This window comes from Grammomys surdaster, unplaced genomic scaffold (genome assembly GCF_004785775.1).
Source record: "Grammomys surdaster isolate TR1022 unplaced genomic scaffold, NIH_TR_1.0 188, whole genome shotgun sequence".
Taxonomy (NCBI): Eukaryota; Metazoa; Chordata; class Mammalia; order Rodentia; family Muridae; genus Grammomys; species Grammomys surdaster.
This window is the reverse complement of record NW_021604633.1, coordinates 14,262,286-14,283,275: the sequence shown is the minus strand read 5'-3', so window position 1 is coordinate 14,283,275 and position 20,990 is coordinate 14,262,286. Positions and strand designations below refer to the sequence as shown.

The following is a 20,990-nucleotide window of genomic DNA, read 5'->3' as shown; positions in this document are numbered from 1 at the left end:
TCAAATTTTTTGGAGGGAGTCAAAGTTCTCTATAACATATACCTCAGAAACAGTCCATAGTTTGTACCCCAGACTCCTTGTGTAAGAAAATGAAATGTCATTTCTTCTTCTGAGACTCTAATGCAGTAGCGATCTTGTTTGAGGAGGCTGAAAAATCTACACATCTGTCAAAATGCCCTTACATTTCACCCTCATTCGTGTGTGCAGAGGACATTTTAAGTTACTTAACTCTGGAAACTTTAAATATCTACATGAGAAAGCTAGTAAGGCCTCAAAATCAAGGCTTTTCCACTGAATGAATGATCCAGTGTCCATGTACTTAACGTTCAGGGCTCGGGCATGTGGAGAACACGGCCATAGCCCCTAGGTTTTTTGTCTGTTGATCCATTATTTTACACAATCTAAATATGTCTTATCTCAGACTAGAGCACTTTGTAAAGCAAAATTACAGAGCGGGCAGGACACGGTAAAGACATAAGACTGTCTGGGGACACAGGATGTGTGGTTGTTCTATTCTCCGCTGTGTTTAGCACATCTAACGTTCCATATACTTAACCGTGAGACCAATCCCATGTGAGGAAGGCACTAGAATTCCAGCCACTCAGTTTGCTTTGTACTCCTCCCTTCCCACCCCAGTATTTATCATGAAAGGCTACACATGAATTATGTAAAGTTCTTCCTGGTCTTTCTTCTTTTCATATTTTAAATAACCATTGAACTTGAGGGGAAATTAAATATCTCACTAGCTCCAAGGCCCCAAAGCTCCTTGTCTGTATTCTTCTTTAAACATTAAGCAGGAAGCTGAAAGATGGCCCAAGGAGAAAGATAATTTCTCTATCTGATTATGAACTTTTTTTTTTTAAGGCAGTATCTGGTAGCATGAGAGACTAAAGGTGGGGCAAGTTGTTATTTAAAAATCAGAAAGAACCAGGAAGATTCTTTTTAAATATAATGTAATGAACTTGACTATATAATCATTATAAGTGCTTGTGGCAAATACTAGCTGTAAAAACTGTTCAGGAGATGCAGGTAGCTGCTGAGAGACTGAGCTGGCTCCTGTCTTTTTTTTTTTTTCTTTTATAAAAATAACTGGAAGGCTCTTTGCAAAGTTATATGTTCAAACATTGTTTTGGATTCTCTATAGAGAAAAAATTGGAAGGAAAATCATATTGTGTCTCACGGTGTTTACTGAACATTCAGGTTTTGTCTTAGTTATTGTTATGACAAGATATCATGACCAAGACAAATTATAAAAGTTCAGGGCCTGCTTACAGTTTCAGAGGGTTAGTCCATGATCGCCATAGTGGAAAGCATGGTGGCAGGCAGGCAGTTAGACACGGTACTAGGGAAGTAGCAGAGAGATTACATCTGATCCTAGGGAGGAGACTAGGCCTGGCTCGGACTTTTGAAACCTCAAAGCCTATCCCCAGTGACACACCTCCTCCAACAAGGCCACACCTCCTAATCTTTCCTAAACAGTCCACCCACTTGGAACTAAACCTTCAAATATATGAGCCTACGGGAGTCATTCTCATTCAAACCACCAAAGGTTTGTTCTCAATAAAGATTATTTTACTATCTAGCAGAGGAGCTAAGCACTAGGAAAGGGAAGGGTGAGGATGGGTGCTAAAGAGCACACACGTCCCAGAGCAGGGTGTCATGTCTATTGGAAGTCTTAAGAACTTCATACATCAGGCTTTTTGATAGTCATGAGTAGATTAACCTCTAAAGCCTCTCCAAGTCAATGAATTGGGGTGCTATTGTTTTTATTAGCCACAAATAATACTAATAAAATAGCTTATCCAGTCTCTTTGTAAGCTGATTGGATATTTAACATGTACAGATCTGGGAATCTGGTAAGTAAAGATGGGAGGTGAATAATTTAGATGGTTTTAAAATCAACTTTCTCAACTTTCCTACGTAGGCAAAGAGCAAAAGTTTTAGTAGTATTTACGTATCCTGTCAGATTAAATGTGTATGCATGCCACTTGGCGTTCCGTGGGGTCAGGCTTTGCTGTCATATGTGAGAACCTCTTGCAGCTCTGATGCATCACTTATTAATGTTGCAATCATATGAAGCACATATACCAGAGACCGAGTTGGTTTTCTCTTCCCTAAAGGTTGAGATGACAGTGTTGGCAAATATATGAATAAAGCCATATTCATGATCGAGACACATTGTAAGCTCAACTACATTTATATAGGAGTAACTGACATTTTGATGAGAATAGCTCACATATTTGGCTAGTCTTTGTCTTGGTAGATGGTTACAGAAAGTAACAGATAATCATAGTGACTGAAACAGCATTCCACATTCCCAGAAGACAGCATGTGTCCCAGATGAGGTCCTGACTGCTGGAATGTGTGCAGCTGCTGTCTAAAGCTGTCTGTTCCTTTGATAAACAGGTGTAGTTCCTCTTCTGTAAACATTTCCTTCCTAGGTCAGATGGGCTTCCTATGTATTGTTCAGCAGCCATAAAAGCCTGCTCCACCTCTCCCTGTAAGCTACAACGCTGCTGTCCACTGGCCTTGGCCAATGGGCCTGGCTATTGTTCTACTATTGCTCGCTCCTTCAAGATCTTCTAGCACACTGTCTAACACTCTGACTTTAGCTGAATGCTAGAACCCCATGGAACGGCACAGCTCTAGAGCTTCAGTTGGTTTTTTTCAATCATCTAGTTTATATCTTTTCCTTTCCCCAACTAAACAGTAAAGGTCTATGCACATTTCTGGTGTTTCTGAAGGTCTCACATGGCTTTAGCTTATAGAAATTGGGATGATTTTGAACTTGATGATTTCAGTTCTGGGACAGTCATGTATATCGTCTATCCATACTGCACATTTCAGGATGTAAGTTGCTAGGAAAGATCAGACTGGAATAAGGAGATGTGGGATTTGGTCAAACCTGACATAGGTGCTCGGAACCAAACTCCAGTTCTCTGCAAGAGCTGTACGTACTGTTAACCATGTATCCACCCTTCCAGCCCCAGGATTTGTGTTCTAATCTTTTAACTAAAACGTTACTATTCATTTAACTCAAACTGATAGTTTCTTAAATGTCCTCTATAGAGATGGAGAATTAATTCCTAGGGAATGCTTTCGATTGGATGAACCATTCTTCATTTTTCTTTGTAGAATCAGAATGAAGTCAACCAAAGAAGTGTGATAATAAAACCAGGGTGCTGGTGTGAAATTTTTTTGCAATCATTTTGCAACAATGTATACAGTCTTTTTTTATATATAAAAAAAAAACTCTCTAAAGCTTCTTGGGTAAATACTGTTAATAAGAATAAAAGCCACCGTGCTTCTTTTCATCAGAGAACAAACATGGGCGTTTTGAGTTTCATAAACATAAGAAAGACCTAAGATTGTTCAGTGTCTATAATACACATGTGAGGAAAATCACAAGAGGAGGGAGGGAATGTTGAGTGGAGGAAGGGGAGGATGCAGTAAAAATGCATTGTATAAGAATAATAAAACATACACACACACACACACACACACCCCGTAAACTGTTTTCTGCTATCTCATTTATTTCATTGTTAGGTAAACCGTGCTTTGTAGGAATGGAAATGTGAGGAGTTGCCTGAGAAGTTTATTTGGTCAATAGGCACAACTATGTTTGTCTTTGTGTGCTTTTGCAGTAGTGCTGTGCTCTTCGTTGATTCTTTCTCTGCTCTCTAGGACCTTTTTGTAAGTCCTTGAGAAACTGAACAGTGTCTTAAATATTTTGGACTCTCCCATTTCTATAGCATGGCACCTGGTTCATGGGAGATGGTCACCAGAGTTTATTATCTGATTGAAATAATGTTATTCCGAGAGTTGGGTGGGAGAGGACTTTCTCATTTATAGTTTACTCTTCAAAATAATTTAGTTAAAGGGATCAAATATTTGCCACTCTGTCTAGATTGCCCCTGAGGTTACATTACCTGTACAGAATAGATGGAGTGCAAGAGGCACCGGAGCGTAGGTGCCTTCCTCTTTCTCCTCACTGTCCCACTGTGAGGAGATATTTTCCTCCATTTTCACTTAACACAATGATACTCTGAATTACTGATAGCCATGCAAGCGCAGTGACAAACATTACATTGTAGTTACTGTAGCTATTTTCATTCACTTTATGGCCAAGCATTGTTCAAAGCAACGTTAACTTAATTGTTTTATTTTTGGCAGTATTGAGGATTGAATCCAGAGCCTTAACCATGTTAGGCCAGTGATCTCTGGCCTTCTTTTTTCCTCTTGATTTTGTCACTGGGCCTCATGAAGTTGCCCAGGCTGACCTTGACATCACTCTGTAATCCAGCCAAGCTTTCAACATTCAGTCGTCCTGCTTTAGTCTTCAGAGTACCTGGGATTACAGGCCTGCACCACCTGGCTTGACTCAGTCACTTAATTCAGTGAATCTATTATTTTAATTTCTGCTATTTTTTTAACTCCCTTATTCATTTTGTTCCTTATCAAATTCTTCTGATGGGAGGAATATTCTAAACCAAGATAAGTGGAGGTAAGAGTGTAGTCAACCATCTGGTGCAATAAAGCGACAATATCTTAGATAACTGTTGTCTCATCAAAGTTCAACTGGGCGACTTGTGACCTTGCTGATAAGATACCACCTTTATAGGATCAGTGTGACTTGATACCACATGGCAAGTACCTCCGAATGAGTAACTTTTCTCTTTGTTTTGCTATGGAAGTGAGAGACTAGCAGTAGAACCTGTCAATGGGACGATACAACTCCAAGGCAGGTAGACTTAGTGAGGAGCTGGGGACACAGTGAAGCATGGCCTCCAGAGGATACATATGAACCAATAAACTAATGTAAACAGTAAAGTAGACACACTACTATAAATACTGAACTAGAATGCTGGCTTCAGCTCTGTCAGCTTAGTGTTCCTTATGTTACTGTAATATTGATGACATGTTATCAATATTAATAAAGAACCAATAGGAAACCAATTCATCTTTAGACTCTTGACTAAAGATTAACCAACCCCAGACATTAATGGCCAAATTTCTTATTTAATTGTTTACACTCCTTTGTGTTTATTTTATAAATGACATAATTTTGAAGTATAAAACAATGAACAGTAACAGTAAGTTTATGTCAGTTTCCTGTTATATCTTGAGCTAAGAATGTTCTGAGCCTGGATATTAAAAAAGTTTCATGATCCATCAACTCGTATCCCTGTAGCATTTATTTTACAATTAGCATTTTTTGAATGCCATTCAGAAATCTGCTTCTGTAGCATAAAGATCTCCCTGAAGTGGAAGATGTCTGAACTGTGGTGCTGATACTTCGCCCAGAGCCAAGGGTCCCAATGTGTTGTAGCTGGATTAAGTTAACAGTATTTGTACAGATTGGTGTTATTGCAGTCATGGTCACATGAGTATCTAATGCACCACAATTTTGGAGTCATGTTGTTTGAAGAAAAAATAATATATTTATAAAAATTAAAATTTTAAATGATCTTATAAGGAAATCATTGTTCATGTAATACAGATTAGCTTATATGAGAATGAGAATAAGTCATCGGGGAGATCCTTCCACAGCAAACATTCTTCTCTGTTTAACTAATTAACTAATTAATTTCTGGTAAGACTTTAGGCTGACATGTTACTTAGACTGGCTTCAAACTTGCAGCAATCCTCTTGCCCTAGCCTCTCAAATGCTGAGACTAGAGACCTGAGACCCCCATGCCCAACTTAGGGCATATGTTCTAGACTGTCCAGAACCTTGGAACCCCTAGGGTATTCAATAACCTGAAAACACTTTGCTAGACAGCTTGGATAAGTTTCCTGTATTTTGTATCTTCTCTATCATCATCTGTAGTCTCAACAGTAGGATGCTTGCCGTGGGTGGAGTAGCTGGATCCTTCATCAGCGTTCAGCTGTTCCTTCTCCTTTGATGCGTTAGATTTAGGATCATTGGGGTAGGCATTGCTTTAGAAAAAAAATACATTCATTTTAGTCTAGTGCAAAAGGTGTGCAAATACTTTCCAAGTATATGGAAGCTATGTCAAGTGTGCTAAATTAAATTTTGGTGTGTATAATTTTTCTGGATTATGTCAATAAAGGAGGTTCTGTCATTAAAACTTAAGCAGCCCTAATGTAACTAAATGTGACTTGTAAGTTGGGGTTCTTTACCTTCTTTTGAAGGGGAAGTGTGGATGATAAATCTACTTGAATACATGAAATGAGATAAAGCAATGACCATGGAGGCATAGCTAATGTGTCTCCTGAGAGACACTTTTGTAGATTTTCTCTGTCTCATAGAAAGAAACTGGAGGGAAAACGCAGTCTGTTCTGGACCCCTCCAGCAAGCTTGATGTTTCTCCTCTGGAAACCTTCTCCAAAGCTGGTGAAAATTAAAAAGAGGTTAGTTACTGAGGGAAGAGGTTCAGAGATATTATGGAACAGAAACAGCTTTGGGGCTAGGCCACTGGTCTTTTGAAGATCAGATGCCTTTTTAAAAAGTTATGTAGCTGGGTGGTGTGGCACACACCTTTAAGCAGGGGCAGTGGATCTCTGTGAGTTTAACGTTAGCCTGGTCTGCAGAGAGAGCTCCAGGACAGCCAGGGCTACACAGAGAAACCCTGCCTCAAACACCACCACTACCACCACCACCACCAACAACAACAAAAAATCTGAGTCTCAGAACCCCCACATTTCCTTTATATCTGGACATAGAAATAAGTTGTAGCAGATTTTTATCGTACCTGGCATTTACTCCAGAGTAACGGTCACTTAGCCTTCAAGTAATATCTTGTAAATATTCCGTGATTGTTTTCTGAAGGTATGGGGTTGCTTTTGTTTAAGAATTTCAGAACCTTAGCATGACCCCAGTCATTAAGATATTCATGGAAAATAAGTCCTATGTGCAAGACTATTGGAGGACATAAGATTTAGACAATGGGAGGAGAAGAGAATTTATTTTATAACCAAGTTCTAGTGGCATTTATGCACACCATAAATGCAGGGATAACTCAAACGGAAGAAGTGACTGTTATGTTCCTTCTTCAGGGCATTGCCAGCCACTGCCATGCTGATCCCATAGGTTCTCTGCTTTGCTTAGACAGGGATAAACAGATCCATCTTCACTTTGTAATTTTTAAGTCTAAACTATAAGATTTGACCAGGATCATCCATCTATCTATCTATCTATCTATCTATCTATCTATCTATCTATCTATCTATCTACATATGCATATATACATATATACACATATATGTATATGTTGGGATATATATAAATTGGGATATAGATAAGTTGTGGATATAACTAAGTTAGTAGAGTACTTTCCTATCAGTCACAAAGCCTTGAGTTTTTGACTCATCACATAAACTGACCATAAGTGCACACTTGTAATCCCAGCACTTAGGAGGTAGAAGGAGAAGGATCAGAAGTTGAAGGCTCATTTTCTACTAAACAGTGAATTTGAGACCAACCTGGGATATATGAAAGAGAGCTTGTCTCTAATTAATTTAAAAACCAACAATATATTGTCTTGACATACCGTCTTCTTGGCAAAATCATTAGACTAAGATATGAAAAAAAAACAAGAAAGTATAAGTTCACAAGGAGATAGTTACTATACCATTATGAAAAGGATTCAAGGTGGGTGTGGCAATTGATCCCAGTACTTGGCACACTGAGGCCAGCAGATGACTGTGAGTTAGTCAGGACCACATGGTGAAGACCCTGCATTAAGAAGACACCATCAGGTAGAAATATGCAAGACCATTTAAAAGAGGAGAAAGATGCTTTGACCAGGTTAACAGTTCACATATGGAGGACTTAGCTTCTGCTCTCAAAATATGCTAGTAATACTAACAATCCCTTCACATACACTTTTGGATTAATCACATTAATTAAGTGATATCCATCACCACACAATTAGAAGCACGTTCAGGGAGCCTTACAAGAGCTCCTTCCTGCCTAATCCTGCTGAATGAAAGAGCATTCAAAAGGCAAGAAGGTAACACACACAAAAGCCAAAAGCAAATGTTGGCTCTCTTTCCGATGACTCTGACTTGTTGTGTCAAATTGACATAAAACCAGCAAGTACACTTTTGGTCTTATACATCATAACAGTCTCTGAGTGCATTTTCTGCATTACAGTAGCTTCTGTATTAACGTTTGTTAACTTTCCATTTAGTAACCAAATCTATTTTCAGAGACAGTGGTATAAGAGTTAGCTCTCTTGGGAGTCTGCCTCTTAAAATCAAGCCTTTCGTGTATGGATTTTAGAACAGTATTGCGTTCTAGACCAACACCTCAACTTTCCCAGGCATTTCTTAAACCTCCCAGAATATCACAGTCATTGTTGGGGTGCAGGAGTCACCTCATAAACCCCATGAAAACCAATCTCAGTCAGACAGGGGTAGTTTATTGGACAGTCACCCAGGACTGGTCAACCATGGCTGCAGACCAAACTTGGGAGCTGGCTGCAACTCCAAGCCAGGATCCTCTAGATCTTTTAAGTCTTGAAATCCACAGACATCCGTGTCAAGTTATTTCATCAATCAGGGTTTAAATATAGGGGATTTCCTTAGGAACATATCTTTGTTGTACATTTATCTTGTCCTCATTGGTTGGAGTATTCAAGTATGGCAGAGGACTTGCCTTGCCTAACATTTATGTCTCTTTTTGCCAACCAGGATGTCAGCTCCCAGGGAGGTCTTGGGCACTTAAACTTTATTTGATCCCTCCTCAAAATGGAAGTCTTATTCCAAGTAGCTTCTTATATTGGCACAAGTGTCTCTCTTATGTTGGGGGTCCATCCTAGGGGCAGCTTATAAAGACAAGAAACCATAAAATCTTATACGTAGGTGCAGGAATTGCTGCCTGGCGGTTAATTCAGGTCCAAGCTTATTCTGAATAACTATAGAAAGCACTTCTAACTGACCTCTGCTATGACTGGTCTCCAAGAACACTAAAGCGGAGAACATAACAGAATCTGCAATCAACTAGAGCATGAAAGTGTCCCCTAGTAATAGCACAGCAGGAATTTTCCTTATCCCATTGGGAACCGCATACAATGGTAGGCTGGCCAGATAACAGTTACCTAAGCCTTAACAATCTACCTAGGCCTTAATATCTGTATGGCTTTTTCAAGACCAATGGCATCATTTACACACCAAATACATTGAAATGAAATTTTTTTTTTTATTCAGTTAGTCACAGTAACCACACTCCATGGGATCACTAGTGACAAATGCCTGGTGACCGCTGTGCTCAGCAACACTGCTGTGGGGCATTTCATCACTGTAGTGAGTGCTAGTGGCTAGCCCTGTGCTGGATCATCTCACAGGTTCTTAACGGATCCCAGCCTTTTGTCAATACGTGTCTCATGCTCTCTGTACTCTACAACACCTCTACTCACAACCCAACAGAGCAAATTCCCCTGTGTCTGATAAAACAATGGAGGAATACATGTATTTAAGAAGCTGGAAAGCTCGTAGCAGAGGGCAAGTGTTAGGTTCTCATGTCCAGGGAGTGGCAGTGGCTACGGGAGGTCACAACAGCCCTTCCTCAGAAGTCCCTGTGTTTATTCCTATCAGCATCTTCCCTATTATCAAATATTTGTCTTACCTAAGGCACAAAAGGCTCTGCAGCAAGTAAATACAGCAGAGAACCTGCTCTCATGTTTATTAGGGTTTCTATGCCCTATGTGCTTGGTTTTCATTTAGGGAAAGAAACATGGATACAAAAATTACTGAGGATTAAAATGTTCCCCCATGAAACCTTGGGGCTTTCTCTGCTTATTGTGGAAACAGAAGGATAGCCATGCATGTTAAAGTGATGAAGGCACGAGTGGGCTGCCTCATTTTTGATGCATAGAACTTCAGTGGTGGTCTTGGTGCCGGTAATGACAACCAGTTTTGAGGCAGGAGACTGTGCATCTCAGGCAGAGATGGTTTATTTACTACTCCATTATTTAATGTCAAAATCTTTTGACTTATTTACAACTGAGCTCTTATTGAAGATAGAAAAGCAGCAGAAAGAATGGTTAATTTTGATAGAGGACAAAACCCAACCCAACCCAACCAACCAACCAACCAACCAAACAAACAAACAAACAAACAAACCAAACAAAAAACAGATTTACGTAGATTTTCAACCTCTTGAATGCTGAAAGGAACCTCAGGTTGTAGATTGTTTTCAGCACATTTCCTGACACAGCTGAGCAGAATGCAAGCTATTCCCACTTCCTGCTCAAATCTCACCTTTTAGGTGCTACTTACTTCTTCCTGAAGACTTGAGGCTCCTCATGCTTACACCTAGATCTTCGGGTTCTTGCTTCTTTGATAGAGTGCTTTAGGAGAGTTAGGAATCCGTTAACAACACTTCCTATGCTTTGCTGACTTGAGTGGCCTGTGATGAATCTGGGAGACTTCAATGAACAGGATATGATAATTACTTCATGTGAAGTAAGGACATAGATTCTCTTCTGGAAGGAAGAACAAAACGCAAAACAAAGTAAGAAATATTTTGTGTGTGTGTGTGTGTGTGTTACAATTGTTTACTGTTTTATTTGTGAAAGAAATATACTTATAGCTTAAAATTTTACTTGAAATATGAATATTTTCCTTCCCATAAATATATAGTCACTTTAATGTAATCAATCCCTTATATGATAGGCATTCAATAGTTTGCTCTTTTTAATATAAAACATTGTTATGAAAATTCAAGTTATTTATATATATATTTTATTTATCCCACTCTTTCTGAGATAGGATTTCTCTGTGTAGCCTTGGTTCTCCCTGAATTTGCTCTGAAGACCAGACTGGTCTCAAACTCACAGAGATCTGCCTGCTTCTGCCTCTGAAGCACTGACATTAAAGGTGTGTGCCACCATTGCCAGGCTTAAGTTTTTCTTTAGAGTAAACTGCCACAATAAAAACTATTGAGTTAAGTAATTGGTGTGCTTTCTGTTATATAGAGGTAAATCACCTTCTAGAATTTTTCTTCATGTCAGAGAGTGATTTTTGGTCACATTTTCTTCACATCATAGATTGTTGATCCTTGCTATTTAGTGTCTTTATTTATTTTTATTTAGGGACATGGTCTCCCATATCCCAGACTGCCCCCAAACTCAAGGATGGCCTTGAACTTATGATCCTCCTGTCTCTATCTCTGGCGTGCTGGGATTACAAGTGTGTGCTACCATGCCCAACTTTACGTAGGATCTAACTTGGGGTTTCATGCATCCTGGGCAAGCACTCTACCAACTGAGCTTCATTCCTGCCCACTAATTCTTCTCTTAAGGTCTGTCACCCATACAACACTCTGATATGATGAAAGAATTTCTCTGTTTCAGAATTTAATGGCCACAGCATAGGCAGACCCAAGAAGATGAAAGAAAAGAGACAGGTATTGGAGAAAGGTAGAAACAAGTTCTGTAGGGTGAGGAGTTACATGCTCTAACTCCTATGAATAGAGAGTATGCTGTAGCCTCACCACCCTGGGCTAATCCCAATAGGAGAACCAAAAGTACTTCCTGGGCAGTTTGTGTAGAAATGAAACTTTGAAAGTATCTGCAAAACAGGCATGGCATATTAGTTAAGAGTATACAGTCTGAAACCAGAGTTCAAATTGATTTGTCACTTAAAACAGAGTAACCTTGAAACAGGTACTCTTGCCTTTTCATCTTCTCATTTTTTTTTAAAATATGCACTTATAAAATGGGATAAATAACAGGGCTAGCTCCTAGGGTTGTTGTGACATGAAGTGGCTTAATAGAGACGTGTGTCACTTAAGTGACACTTAGGGAGGTGTCTGGTGTATCTCTTAAACCAGACTTTAAAAGTATCTGGCATTGCATATAATGGTACTCAGAAGTACTGCCTGAGACACATAATGACTAGTAAGGGGAAAAATTCATACACAGATCTTGTCCAATACATGTGATTTAGACAAGGTGAGTGCTGATGTTTAAGAGTAATTTTCAAAGAAGTAGAACCAAATGAATGAAGTCTTATAGCAATATTCAATGACTGTCTCAGTTGCTTTCTATGGCTGTGACAAAACACCATAATAAAGGCAACTTATAAAAGAGAGCTTTTAACTGGAGGCTCATGGTTCTAGAATAGTGGTTATCAACCTTTCTAATGGTCTGATGCTTTAACACAGTTCCTCATGTTGTGGTGACCTCAACCATAAAATTATTTCATTGCTACTTTGTAACTATAGTTTTTCTACTATTATGAATTGTAATGTAAGTATCTGATATGCAGCCCCTATGTGGGTTCTAAGCCACAGGTTGAGAACCTCTGTGTTTAGATGCTTAGAGTCTAAGACCATTATGGCAGGAAGTAGAGCAACAGGCAGGCAGGCATGGTGCTGGAGCAGTAGCTGAAATGCTGAGAAAACAACCATGAGAAAGGGAGCAAGCCAACTGGAATGGCATGGCTTTTGAAACCTGAACGCCTACGTACTATGACACACCTCTCCCAACAAAGCCACACCTCCTCCAACAAAGCCACACCCCCAACAAAGCCCCCCCCCACAAAGCCACACCTCCTAATCCTTCCCAAACAATTTCACCAACGGCAGACCAAGTATTTAAATATATGTGCCATGCTCATTCCGACCACCACAGACTGAGGTCAAAGATTGTGTTTAACTCATTTCTTAATCAGAGAAGCAAAAACATTATAACAAAGAAACTCTCAAAGGACAGGTGTGTTCATGTGTGTGGAAGTGAACTTCTGAACAGGTGCAGTGCTGGCCTCTTGTGGAGTGTACAGGTGATTTCTATTTTTACCAGACAAAAAAAATCCTGTGCTTCTCTGTCAATAAGACTCTCTTACGTCATCTATATTCTACAGCACTAGATCGTAAACCACAGGAAAGATGCAGACACCCGGAGCATCAGATTGCTTGAGGTGTCCCTGAACATTATCAGTTAAGTAATTCTTAGTGTCTCATTCCCTGATTTATGGAAGCATGTAAGCAATTGTTTCAAATTGACTAAGGCATTAAGAGAACATGAGTGGGGATCTTAACCTCTCCATACTATCAGTTAGCTTTATGAAACTGTGTCGGCTCTTTGAGTGTCAGCCCTTTCTGTGGGATTTGGGTGACAGTGCCTGGTTCCTAGAGCTCTAATAAGGATGAAATGGCACGACTAAAGTTCCTGATGTGACTCTCAGCCATTCAACGAACAGGGACTATTATGGACTTAATTATAACTAACTGAGCCAGGTAAGGAGTAATTGCTCAGTTTTTGCTTGCGCCACACCCATTATCCCCGGATAGAAGCTGCATCCAGCAAGAGGAAAAGCCCAGGGGGAAGGATGGGGCATGACTCCCACAGAGGACACGGAGGATGTCATCCTGAATAGAGAAAGGAGCTAAGGAAAGAGCGTTGAGAAACTAGGCTGGTAATGTGTGGATCTGCAGAGATCCCCACTGAGGAGGTTTGGCTTGATAGAATAAGCACCCAAGTCTGAAGGGACTGATCCAGAGGATTTAGCCTGAACTTGTTGATTTAGCTGCTGGCAGTTGACAGCTTATATTTGTCAAGTCACGCAGATGCTGGTTGAATACCCCAAAGTTTAAAAGTGATTGCTATAGAATAACTAAAAATCTTCTTGTTTTAAACTTTCTATCAAGTTTGAGGTATGATTGATAGTAATTATACATATTGAAGGTAGACAAAGTGATGTTTAGTTTTGGTATCCATCTATATTTGTGAAATAACTATCATAATCAAACTGATTAAGATAGAATATCACTGCTCTCTCTCTCTCTTGTGTATATGTGTGTGTGCATATATGTGCATATGTGGGTAAAATTAGGATCCACTCTTTTGGGAAAATGTAAGTATGCAGGCCTTTAACTAGTTACTGTACTGTTCATTGGGTTTCTAGAACTTTTTCATCTTATCACTGAAATTTGGATCCCAAGACCAAAGTCTTAATTCTGTCATGCCCTGCCCTCAGGAATCCACTATCTACTCCTGCTTCTATGAGTTCCAGTACTTCAGGTTCCACATATGAGTGAGGGCATGCCGTATCTTTCCTCCTACATCTGGCTTATTCCACTTAGCAGAATGTTCTCCAGGTTCTTAAATGTTTCAATAGGCAGGACTTCCCTCATCAAGTTATATTCTTAAAACATAGGGACAATATAAAATAAGGATCAGCTGCTAATGTGCTAGGCAGCTTATGGTGAGAAATGAGGTGAGGCGGAAGGCAGGAGGGAGTTGGCAGCATAACCGTGACCAATGACAGGAAGGATGGGGCCTTCACTAGAGTCCACATGAAGGACCTTTTACCAGGACCGTAAGAGAGAGCATTTAGTGACTCAGCGAGAACAGGCGTTAAAGTTCAAGAAGAGGGGGTTGGAGATCCTGATGCAAACAGGGGAATGAGAATGGCTAGTCAGGAATTTGCTAGATGAAGATACTTCAAACAGATGCTTACAGGAGCGGAAAGACAAGCAAGCTCTAAGCTTGAGTGACAGGTCTGAGCTGGAACAAGGAGAATTTTATGGCTGTCAGAACACATCATTCCACACACAGAAGCCTTGTGGGCCTGATGCCAACCACACAGAACTGAAAATGAAGACGTTCTACACTTATGTTCAATCGTGCCTGGAACTGTAGACAAGGTGCATGAGAAGTCTGTTTCAAAGATCAAAAGGTATAGGATAGTTACAAAGTGATGTAACTTAATTATTTTGTTCTTTCTAGGCAGGGTGTAAAATCCTTAAGGGACAGTCATGGTGTTTGGAAACTCACTTACATTCCCCAGGGAGGTGCTTGGTAAATGCTTAGTTGTTGAACTGAGGTTTAAGTTGATCCTTGGGGAGATGTGAGCATGTGCCACCTCTATGCTGGAGTTAGCCTGTTTTCAGCAAGTTGCATTGGTTCAGTTCCCAACTGTGCTAGCATCCTTCGAGAGACTAATTAAGACACTTGGCTAACATGGGAGTTGCTGATTGGGAAATTAAAACAAAGTCCACCCCAGTTCCAAGACTCAGCTGGCCCAACTGGAGACTTGCCAGGATTAGTTATACCCTTAACCAGAACTGTTTATTCCCAACGATATGTTGGTTGGGGTAGAATTGCTGAGGCTTCAGGAGGAGACTTGGGTGATTCTTCCCTGCCACACTTGCTTTCATCAAACTACAAATGTCCTTTAGGAGAGCTTTTGGTTTCAAGTATTTTAATTTGGGATATAATTTAACTTTTAGCAAACAAAACAAAACAAACACAACTCCATTGCAACCTTTTAGATTTTATAATAATTAAAATGTTTTATTGCTTACTGTGTAAATAAATGATGTCAGTTAGTCTCCAGGTGAATTTCCAAACCTGAGATTGTACTCATGTTCACAAGAGGCTTGTGTACACTTGTATCATTTGACATTCAGTAACGGATATTTTCACATTCACAAGAGGCTTGTGTACACTTGTATCATTTGACATTCAGTAACGGATATTTTCGTGCAACAACGTCATAGCTACTTTTCTTTTGCTGCAACAAAAACACTGAACAAAGAAGCTTACAGGAGAATGTATTTAAACTGAGCTTCCGGCTTCAGACGGTTAGAGTCCATGATGGTGGAGTAAAGGCATGGTGACACGAGCAGCTGAGAGCTCACAGCTTGTCACTAACCGTTTATTGAATCTATACGAATACCTTCCATCCCTCTTTTGAATTTAAATTGATATTATGACAATCACATTATTTAGAGGAAGTTTATATTTTATGTCTGTCCTATGTTGTTTATGTCAATTCAGTTAATGAATCAAACTTCTTTTTAAAAAAATTATTTTATTTATTTACATTCCATCCCCCCACCCCGCCCCAGCCTCCTGGTCCCATCCCACAGTTCCTCATCCCATTCATCCTCCCCCTTGCCTCCAAGAGGGTGCTCCCCCCTCACCAAACCTCTCCCTTTTCTGGGGCCTCAAGTCTCTAGAGGATTAGGCACATCTTCTCCCACTGAGAATTAGGCAAATTAAACTTCTTTTATTTTGTGACTCTGGTATAAACAAATGAAAAGCAGATTCAAATGCATATTTTTCCAAATAACATACCTGAACTCTTGGGTTGCATCACACATACAAAGCATCGATAAATGTATTTATCTATTCAGCTGATAAATACCTGTGGAACGTCAACTCTGTCTCAGGTTTTATTCCAAAACTGGGAGCACAACATGAAACAAAGTTTGACTGTGGTCCATGATATAAACTGTATTTTTGTGGGAACTAAATTGAGTATGGGGAATGAGAAGCAATAGAGTCATAGGACGAATCCAAGGAAATCTGACTCTGGATGCCAGCACCAGGGTGCAAATCTGAGTTTATTGCACAGGGCATAAGCTTATATACAGTTTGAGCCAATCTCAAGCCAATCTTCTTCCAGTTGTATCTCGACACACTGTCACCATGTTCCAATGAAAGCCCTGCCTGATCAGGTTACTCAGAGGGGGTTGGGGGGATGGCATTGTCACCTGTTAGGACTCCCGTGAAGACGAGGGTAGCAGCCACCACCCTGGCCTAGGTTCCTTTTCCCTGTCTCACTGGAGTTCCAGGGGCCATCTTAGATCTAATGCCATATAGGGCAGATCAGGACTCTTTGAGGAGTCCCAAGAGCCTGTGGTGCCTTGCTCTCCATCCCACTTTTTCCTTCACAACGTTGACTTCCACATCACCCAAGGTATTTGTGCTTTGGGTATGGTTGTGCATACCTACAATGGTAGGTATGAGCCCTGATAAAATATCCCGACAAAACCCTCTTATGAAAGAGATGGTTCATTTTAGCCCACACTTCGAGTTCCGAGGTCCATTCAATCATGGCAGAAGCCTGAGGTGGCTGGTCATTGTTAGGAAGTGTGGAGTGATGAATACTGATACTCAGCTAGCTTCTTTTTATATACTTTTGGGACTATAGCCTAGGGAATGATGTACTCACACCTAGGGTAGATTTTCCTACCACAACCTAACTGATATAACACCTTATTGACGTATCCAGGGCCTATCACCTAGGAGGTTCTAGATTCTATCAAGTTGATGGTTAAGATTAATTAACCACCGTCATATTTTACCTCAAAACAATAATTTAAGGAATGAATTAGTAGAAACTAGAGTATTTCTATAAGCAAAAGGCCTCAGAAGAAATCTTGTCTGTTACGGACTTGAGCTGCAGGACACATTTGACTTAATCCCTGTTAGCCTTAAAAAAAAATGGGGGGCTCTTGAGTTTTCACATGGGCTTTCTTGGAAGTGCATGCCAGCAACAGGCACAGCATTTGTTTATTTCATGCCATAGGCTGCTTTGACCCACGGGAAGATGCCTGTGTTATACAAATTGATGAGAAATTCGTGACTCCACTTTTTTAATTGCATGGGTTTTATAATCGATATCTCTATAAATGTAAGATGGTTCATCATTTTTTAAATTCTGAACATCTTTTTTTTTTTCCCTCTTCCTCATTTTTTCCCTAGGTTTTAGGGGAAAAGCCTGAACTTCCAGATGGAGACAATGATGACGATGTCATAGCAGACATTAGTAACAGGAAGATGGCAAAGCTCTACATGGTGAGTTGCTGGGGTGGAATTCCGAGTTTGTCACTGGAGTGACTGTCTCTACTGTAGTAAAGAGACCTCCTTGCCCTCATAGAGAAATGTGTGATTTTCCACATATATGTATTGAAATCACATCTATCGCTTTTCGTTCTTCTTGTTAATGATAACAAAGTTACCGCTTTAACTTACATAGTATCGTATAGTTACCTGTTAGTTTGTTATATTTTGATATAGTACACCTGACAATATTTTGTTTGTTATATTTGTTATATTTTGATATAGTACACCTGACAAAAATTTTGATATAGTACACCTTTCCTTTATAGAATAAAACATTTTGTGAGTTTTTTTCTTATAAATTCTTGGTAAGATTGTAAAATCTTCATCTTCTTTAGAATATCCATTTAGTACAAAAAGGGCTTTCTTTGATCCAGGAAGGTGAACTCTCCTGATCAGTCAGCTTAAAGGAAACAGGGTGGAACCGGCTTTGGGTCAGGTGCTGGTTGACCTAGTGCCCAGTGGCTTCTGTGGTGAATGACTGGGCAGGGCACATTCTTCTGAGGCTCTGTTTTCTGAAAGGGAGGGAAGGAGGCGTGGAAAGACAAGGGAGAAAGTGGTTTTATTAGGCAATTATTCAAGTTTCTTCCAATGGCAGAGTTTTGAATCTACTCTTGTGAAAGCAACAAAAGCCACAAATACACAGCAGAGAAGGAGACTGAAGAAAAAGTCTCCAAGTGTCTCTCTCTTAAAACTTTCTAAGGTGATAAAGGTGATATAATTATCGTATCTGCTAAATACTGATATATATATGTATATATATATATATATATATATATATATATATATATATATATATTTGTTTTTTTGTTTTTGTTTTTGTTTTTGGACACAGGGTTTCTCTGTGTAGCCCTGGCTGTCCTGGAACTCACTCGGTAGACCAGGCTGGCCTCGAACTCAGAAATCCTCCTGCCTCTGCCTCCCAAGTGCTGGGATTAAAGACGTGCGCCACCACCGCCTGGCAATACTGATATTTTTAACACGATCCATACAGAGATTGTTAACTAAATAGTTTGTGACTTCATTAGTCTTTTTCCAGTCTAACAAATGTCATTTATTCCCCACCATCGATCAAAAACTCTTTTCCCTCTCTGACAGTATTATGTATGAAAGAGATATTTCAACATAGGAAAATATTAATCTTGAACCATAGCGCTCTCTAGTGGACATATAGTATAGTGTACAATTTGGGGCCACATAAGGCTGGGAAGCCAAATCACTGTGAGCACTTTCTGAATATATAGAGTACAAACTCCCCTTGTTGATGCAACACTTGACTACTAATTGAAGTTGCGTCTGGAGCCTTCATAGTTAGCAAGTAATCAGTTGATCCCTTTGCAACCCACAAGCTGACCTTTGAAAACCAGTCCATTGAGATGGTGCACGAATATCACCTTCAACTTTGTACGACCACCTACAAAATCTCCTTAAAAGCTCCATCTCCACTGTGACAGAAAACAGTTGACCTTGACAGTTTTCTCAACATATACTTAAATATCTGGACTTAGATTGAAAAATACCTACAGCCATAAACTACACTGTACAGATGCTTTCTCCAGTGTAGTGATTGCCATTTGATAAGGACCCAGTGACAGAAGTTAAACAAATTTACACTCAGCCTTTTGTGTGCATTTAATGAGTGTCGGATTGTCACCTACTTGTAAAGTTTACTCTAAATTTTAAAATAAATGATGACGGAATGAGGGATTCACTCAACTTAGTAAATACTAGCCTTGTAGCCCTTATACAGCAGGATTATAACCATGGTTTTCTGATGTCTTAGAGACAGGGTCAAAGTTTAACTTTCCATTAGCAGTTTTTATGTCTTTAAAGATCTTTCTTCAGAAGTGTTTTGGGATCAATTGGGACGTGTTGTGTCTGCTATATACCCTGTAAGGTTCATGTTCTCAAATTGTGCAGTATATCAAACACTACATCTACAGAACATGTAACTATCACCATAACACAGTTTTAGAATGATTCTTCCCAAAATGAAATCGTGGCATTCAAGTCTTTTCTGTTAGGTTTCAGATGCGAGTGGCTCCATGAAAGTGACCCTGGTGGCTGAAGAAAACCCGTTCTCCATGGCCATGTTGCTCTCTGAAGAATGCTTCATTTTGGACCATGGTGCTGCAAAACAAATTTTTGTGTGGAAAGGTATGAGATGCCATTTCTATGGTTGCTGTATTTTTGATTTGATGCTCTTTTCCTAGGAGGTGAAAGAAAACATCCTGATTTTAAAGAAAAGCATCTCTCTTGAGAAACAGTCTGTAGGTCTCTTAGCTGGCGTAGCTGGTGGTCAAATGTTTGGAACCATTCAGCCAGGGTTAGAGAGCTAAAAAAAAAAAGCATTTGAGTATCAGAAATATACATTGTTAAATATACTGTCAATTACTGTGATAGTGAATACATTTACTATGCCAGGGAGTTTTGCCATTCTCCCATTGCTATATTGAAATTAAATTATTTTGGTACAAAAGTATTTCTTGATCATGTAGTCTGTTCCCACCCAGGGCCTAACCAGCTGGGTCTTTCTTAGATTCTGAGACTAGATGAGGTTTAGGCATGCTCAGTGTGGTGTGGTCACATACAATGCAGTATAGCCCCTTCTGTAATTATATATACCTTTATCTTTCTTTAGGTAAAAATGCCAACCCACAGGAGAGGAAGACTGCCATGAAGACAGCAGAGGAGTTTCTACAGAAAATGAAATATTCTACCAATACTCAAGTATGTGTGAAAAGAAGTCACTAGAAGAATCATTAAAACTTGAGAGTCAGGAAGTCTACGCAAAGCTCATGAAAAGTTTGCTTCAAAGTAGTGTGTGTGTGTGTGTGTGTGTGTGTGTATGTTGACGCAAGTGTCCATAACAGCCTTTTTGTGAGCAAAGTTTTGCAGAAAGTAGAGGTCAGACTATAGGACTGTACAGAGCTGTGAATGTTCTTTGTAGAATGCTTGCCTAGCATGCCTGAAGTCCTGGACTCCATCTCAAAGACTGCATAAAACTGGGTGTGTGGTGGTGCACACCTGCAATCCCAGCACTTGGTAGGTGCAAGCAGAGTGGTCGGTTCAAGGCCATTCTCAGCAGCCTAGAGGGTTTGAAGCCAGCCTGCATTGCATGAAACTCTGTCTCAAAAATGTATAACTTTCATAAAGACCATCAACTACTCTTTAGACTGTTACAAAGACCCTAGGAGCAGCCTTCCTCCAGATCAAGTCAGACATTGACTAACTACTCTTTTTCTCTGTGAATTTCTTATTTCACTGATGCCCTCTGTATATGTATGTGTATACTACACACAAGACACACGCAAACACAGACACACATACACATATACATACACACACACACACACACACACACACACACACACACACACACACACA

At 39.8% G+C, this 20,990-nt stretch overlaps 1 protein-coding gene across 2 annotated transcripts in view; it reads left to right on the top strand.

Moving 5' to 3' along the window:
* Scin (scinderin) overlaps positions 1–20,990 on the top strand; it is a 67,402-nt gene that overhangs the window by 28,962 nt on the left and 17,450 nt on the right. The window contains exons 1-4 of one of the 2 annotated variants that reach the window (XM_028768806.1): positions 10,344–10,480; positions 17,466–17,558; positions 19,628–19,760; positions 20,245–20,333. In XM_028768806.1, coding sequence (XP_028624639.1) covers positions 17,541–17,558; positions 19,628–19,760; positions 20,245–20,333 — 240 coding nt within the window. In that variant the 5' untranslated portion in view covers positions 10,344–10,480; positions 17,466–17,540. Of the gene's footprint in view, positions 1–10,343; positions 10,481–17,465; positions 17,559–19,627; positions 19,761–20,244; positions 20,334–20,990 lie in introns of those variants that run through there. The other variant, XM_028768805.1, reaches the window with a different exon arrangement.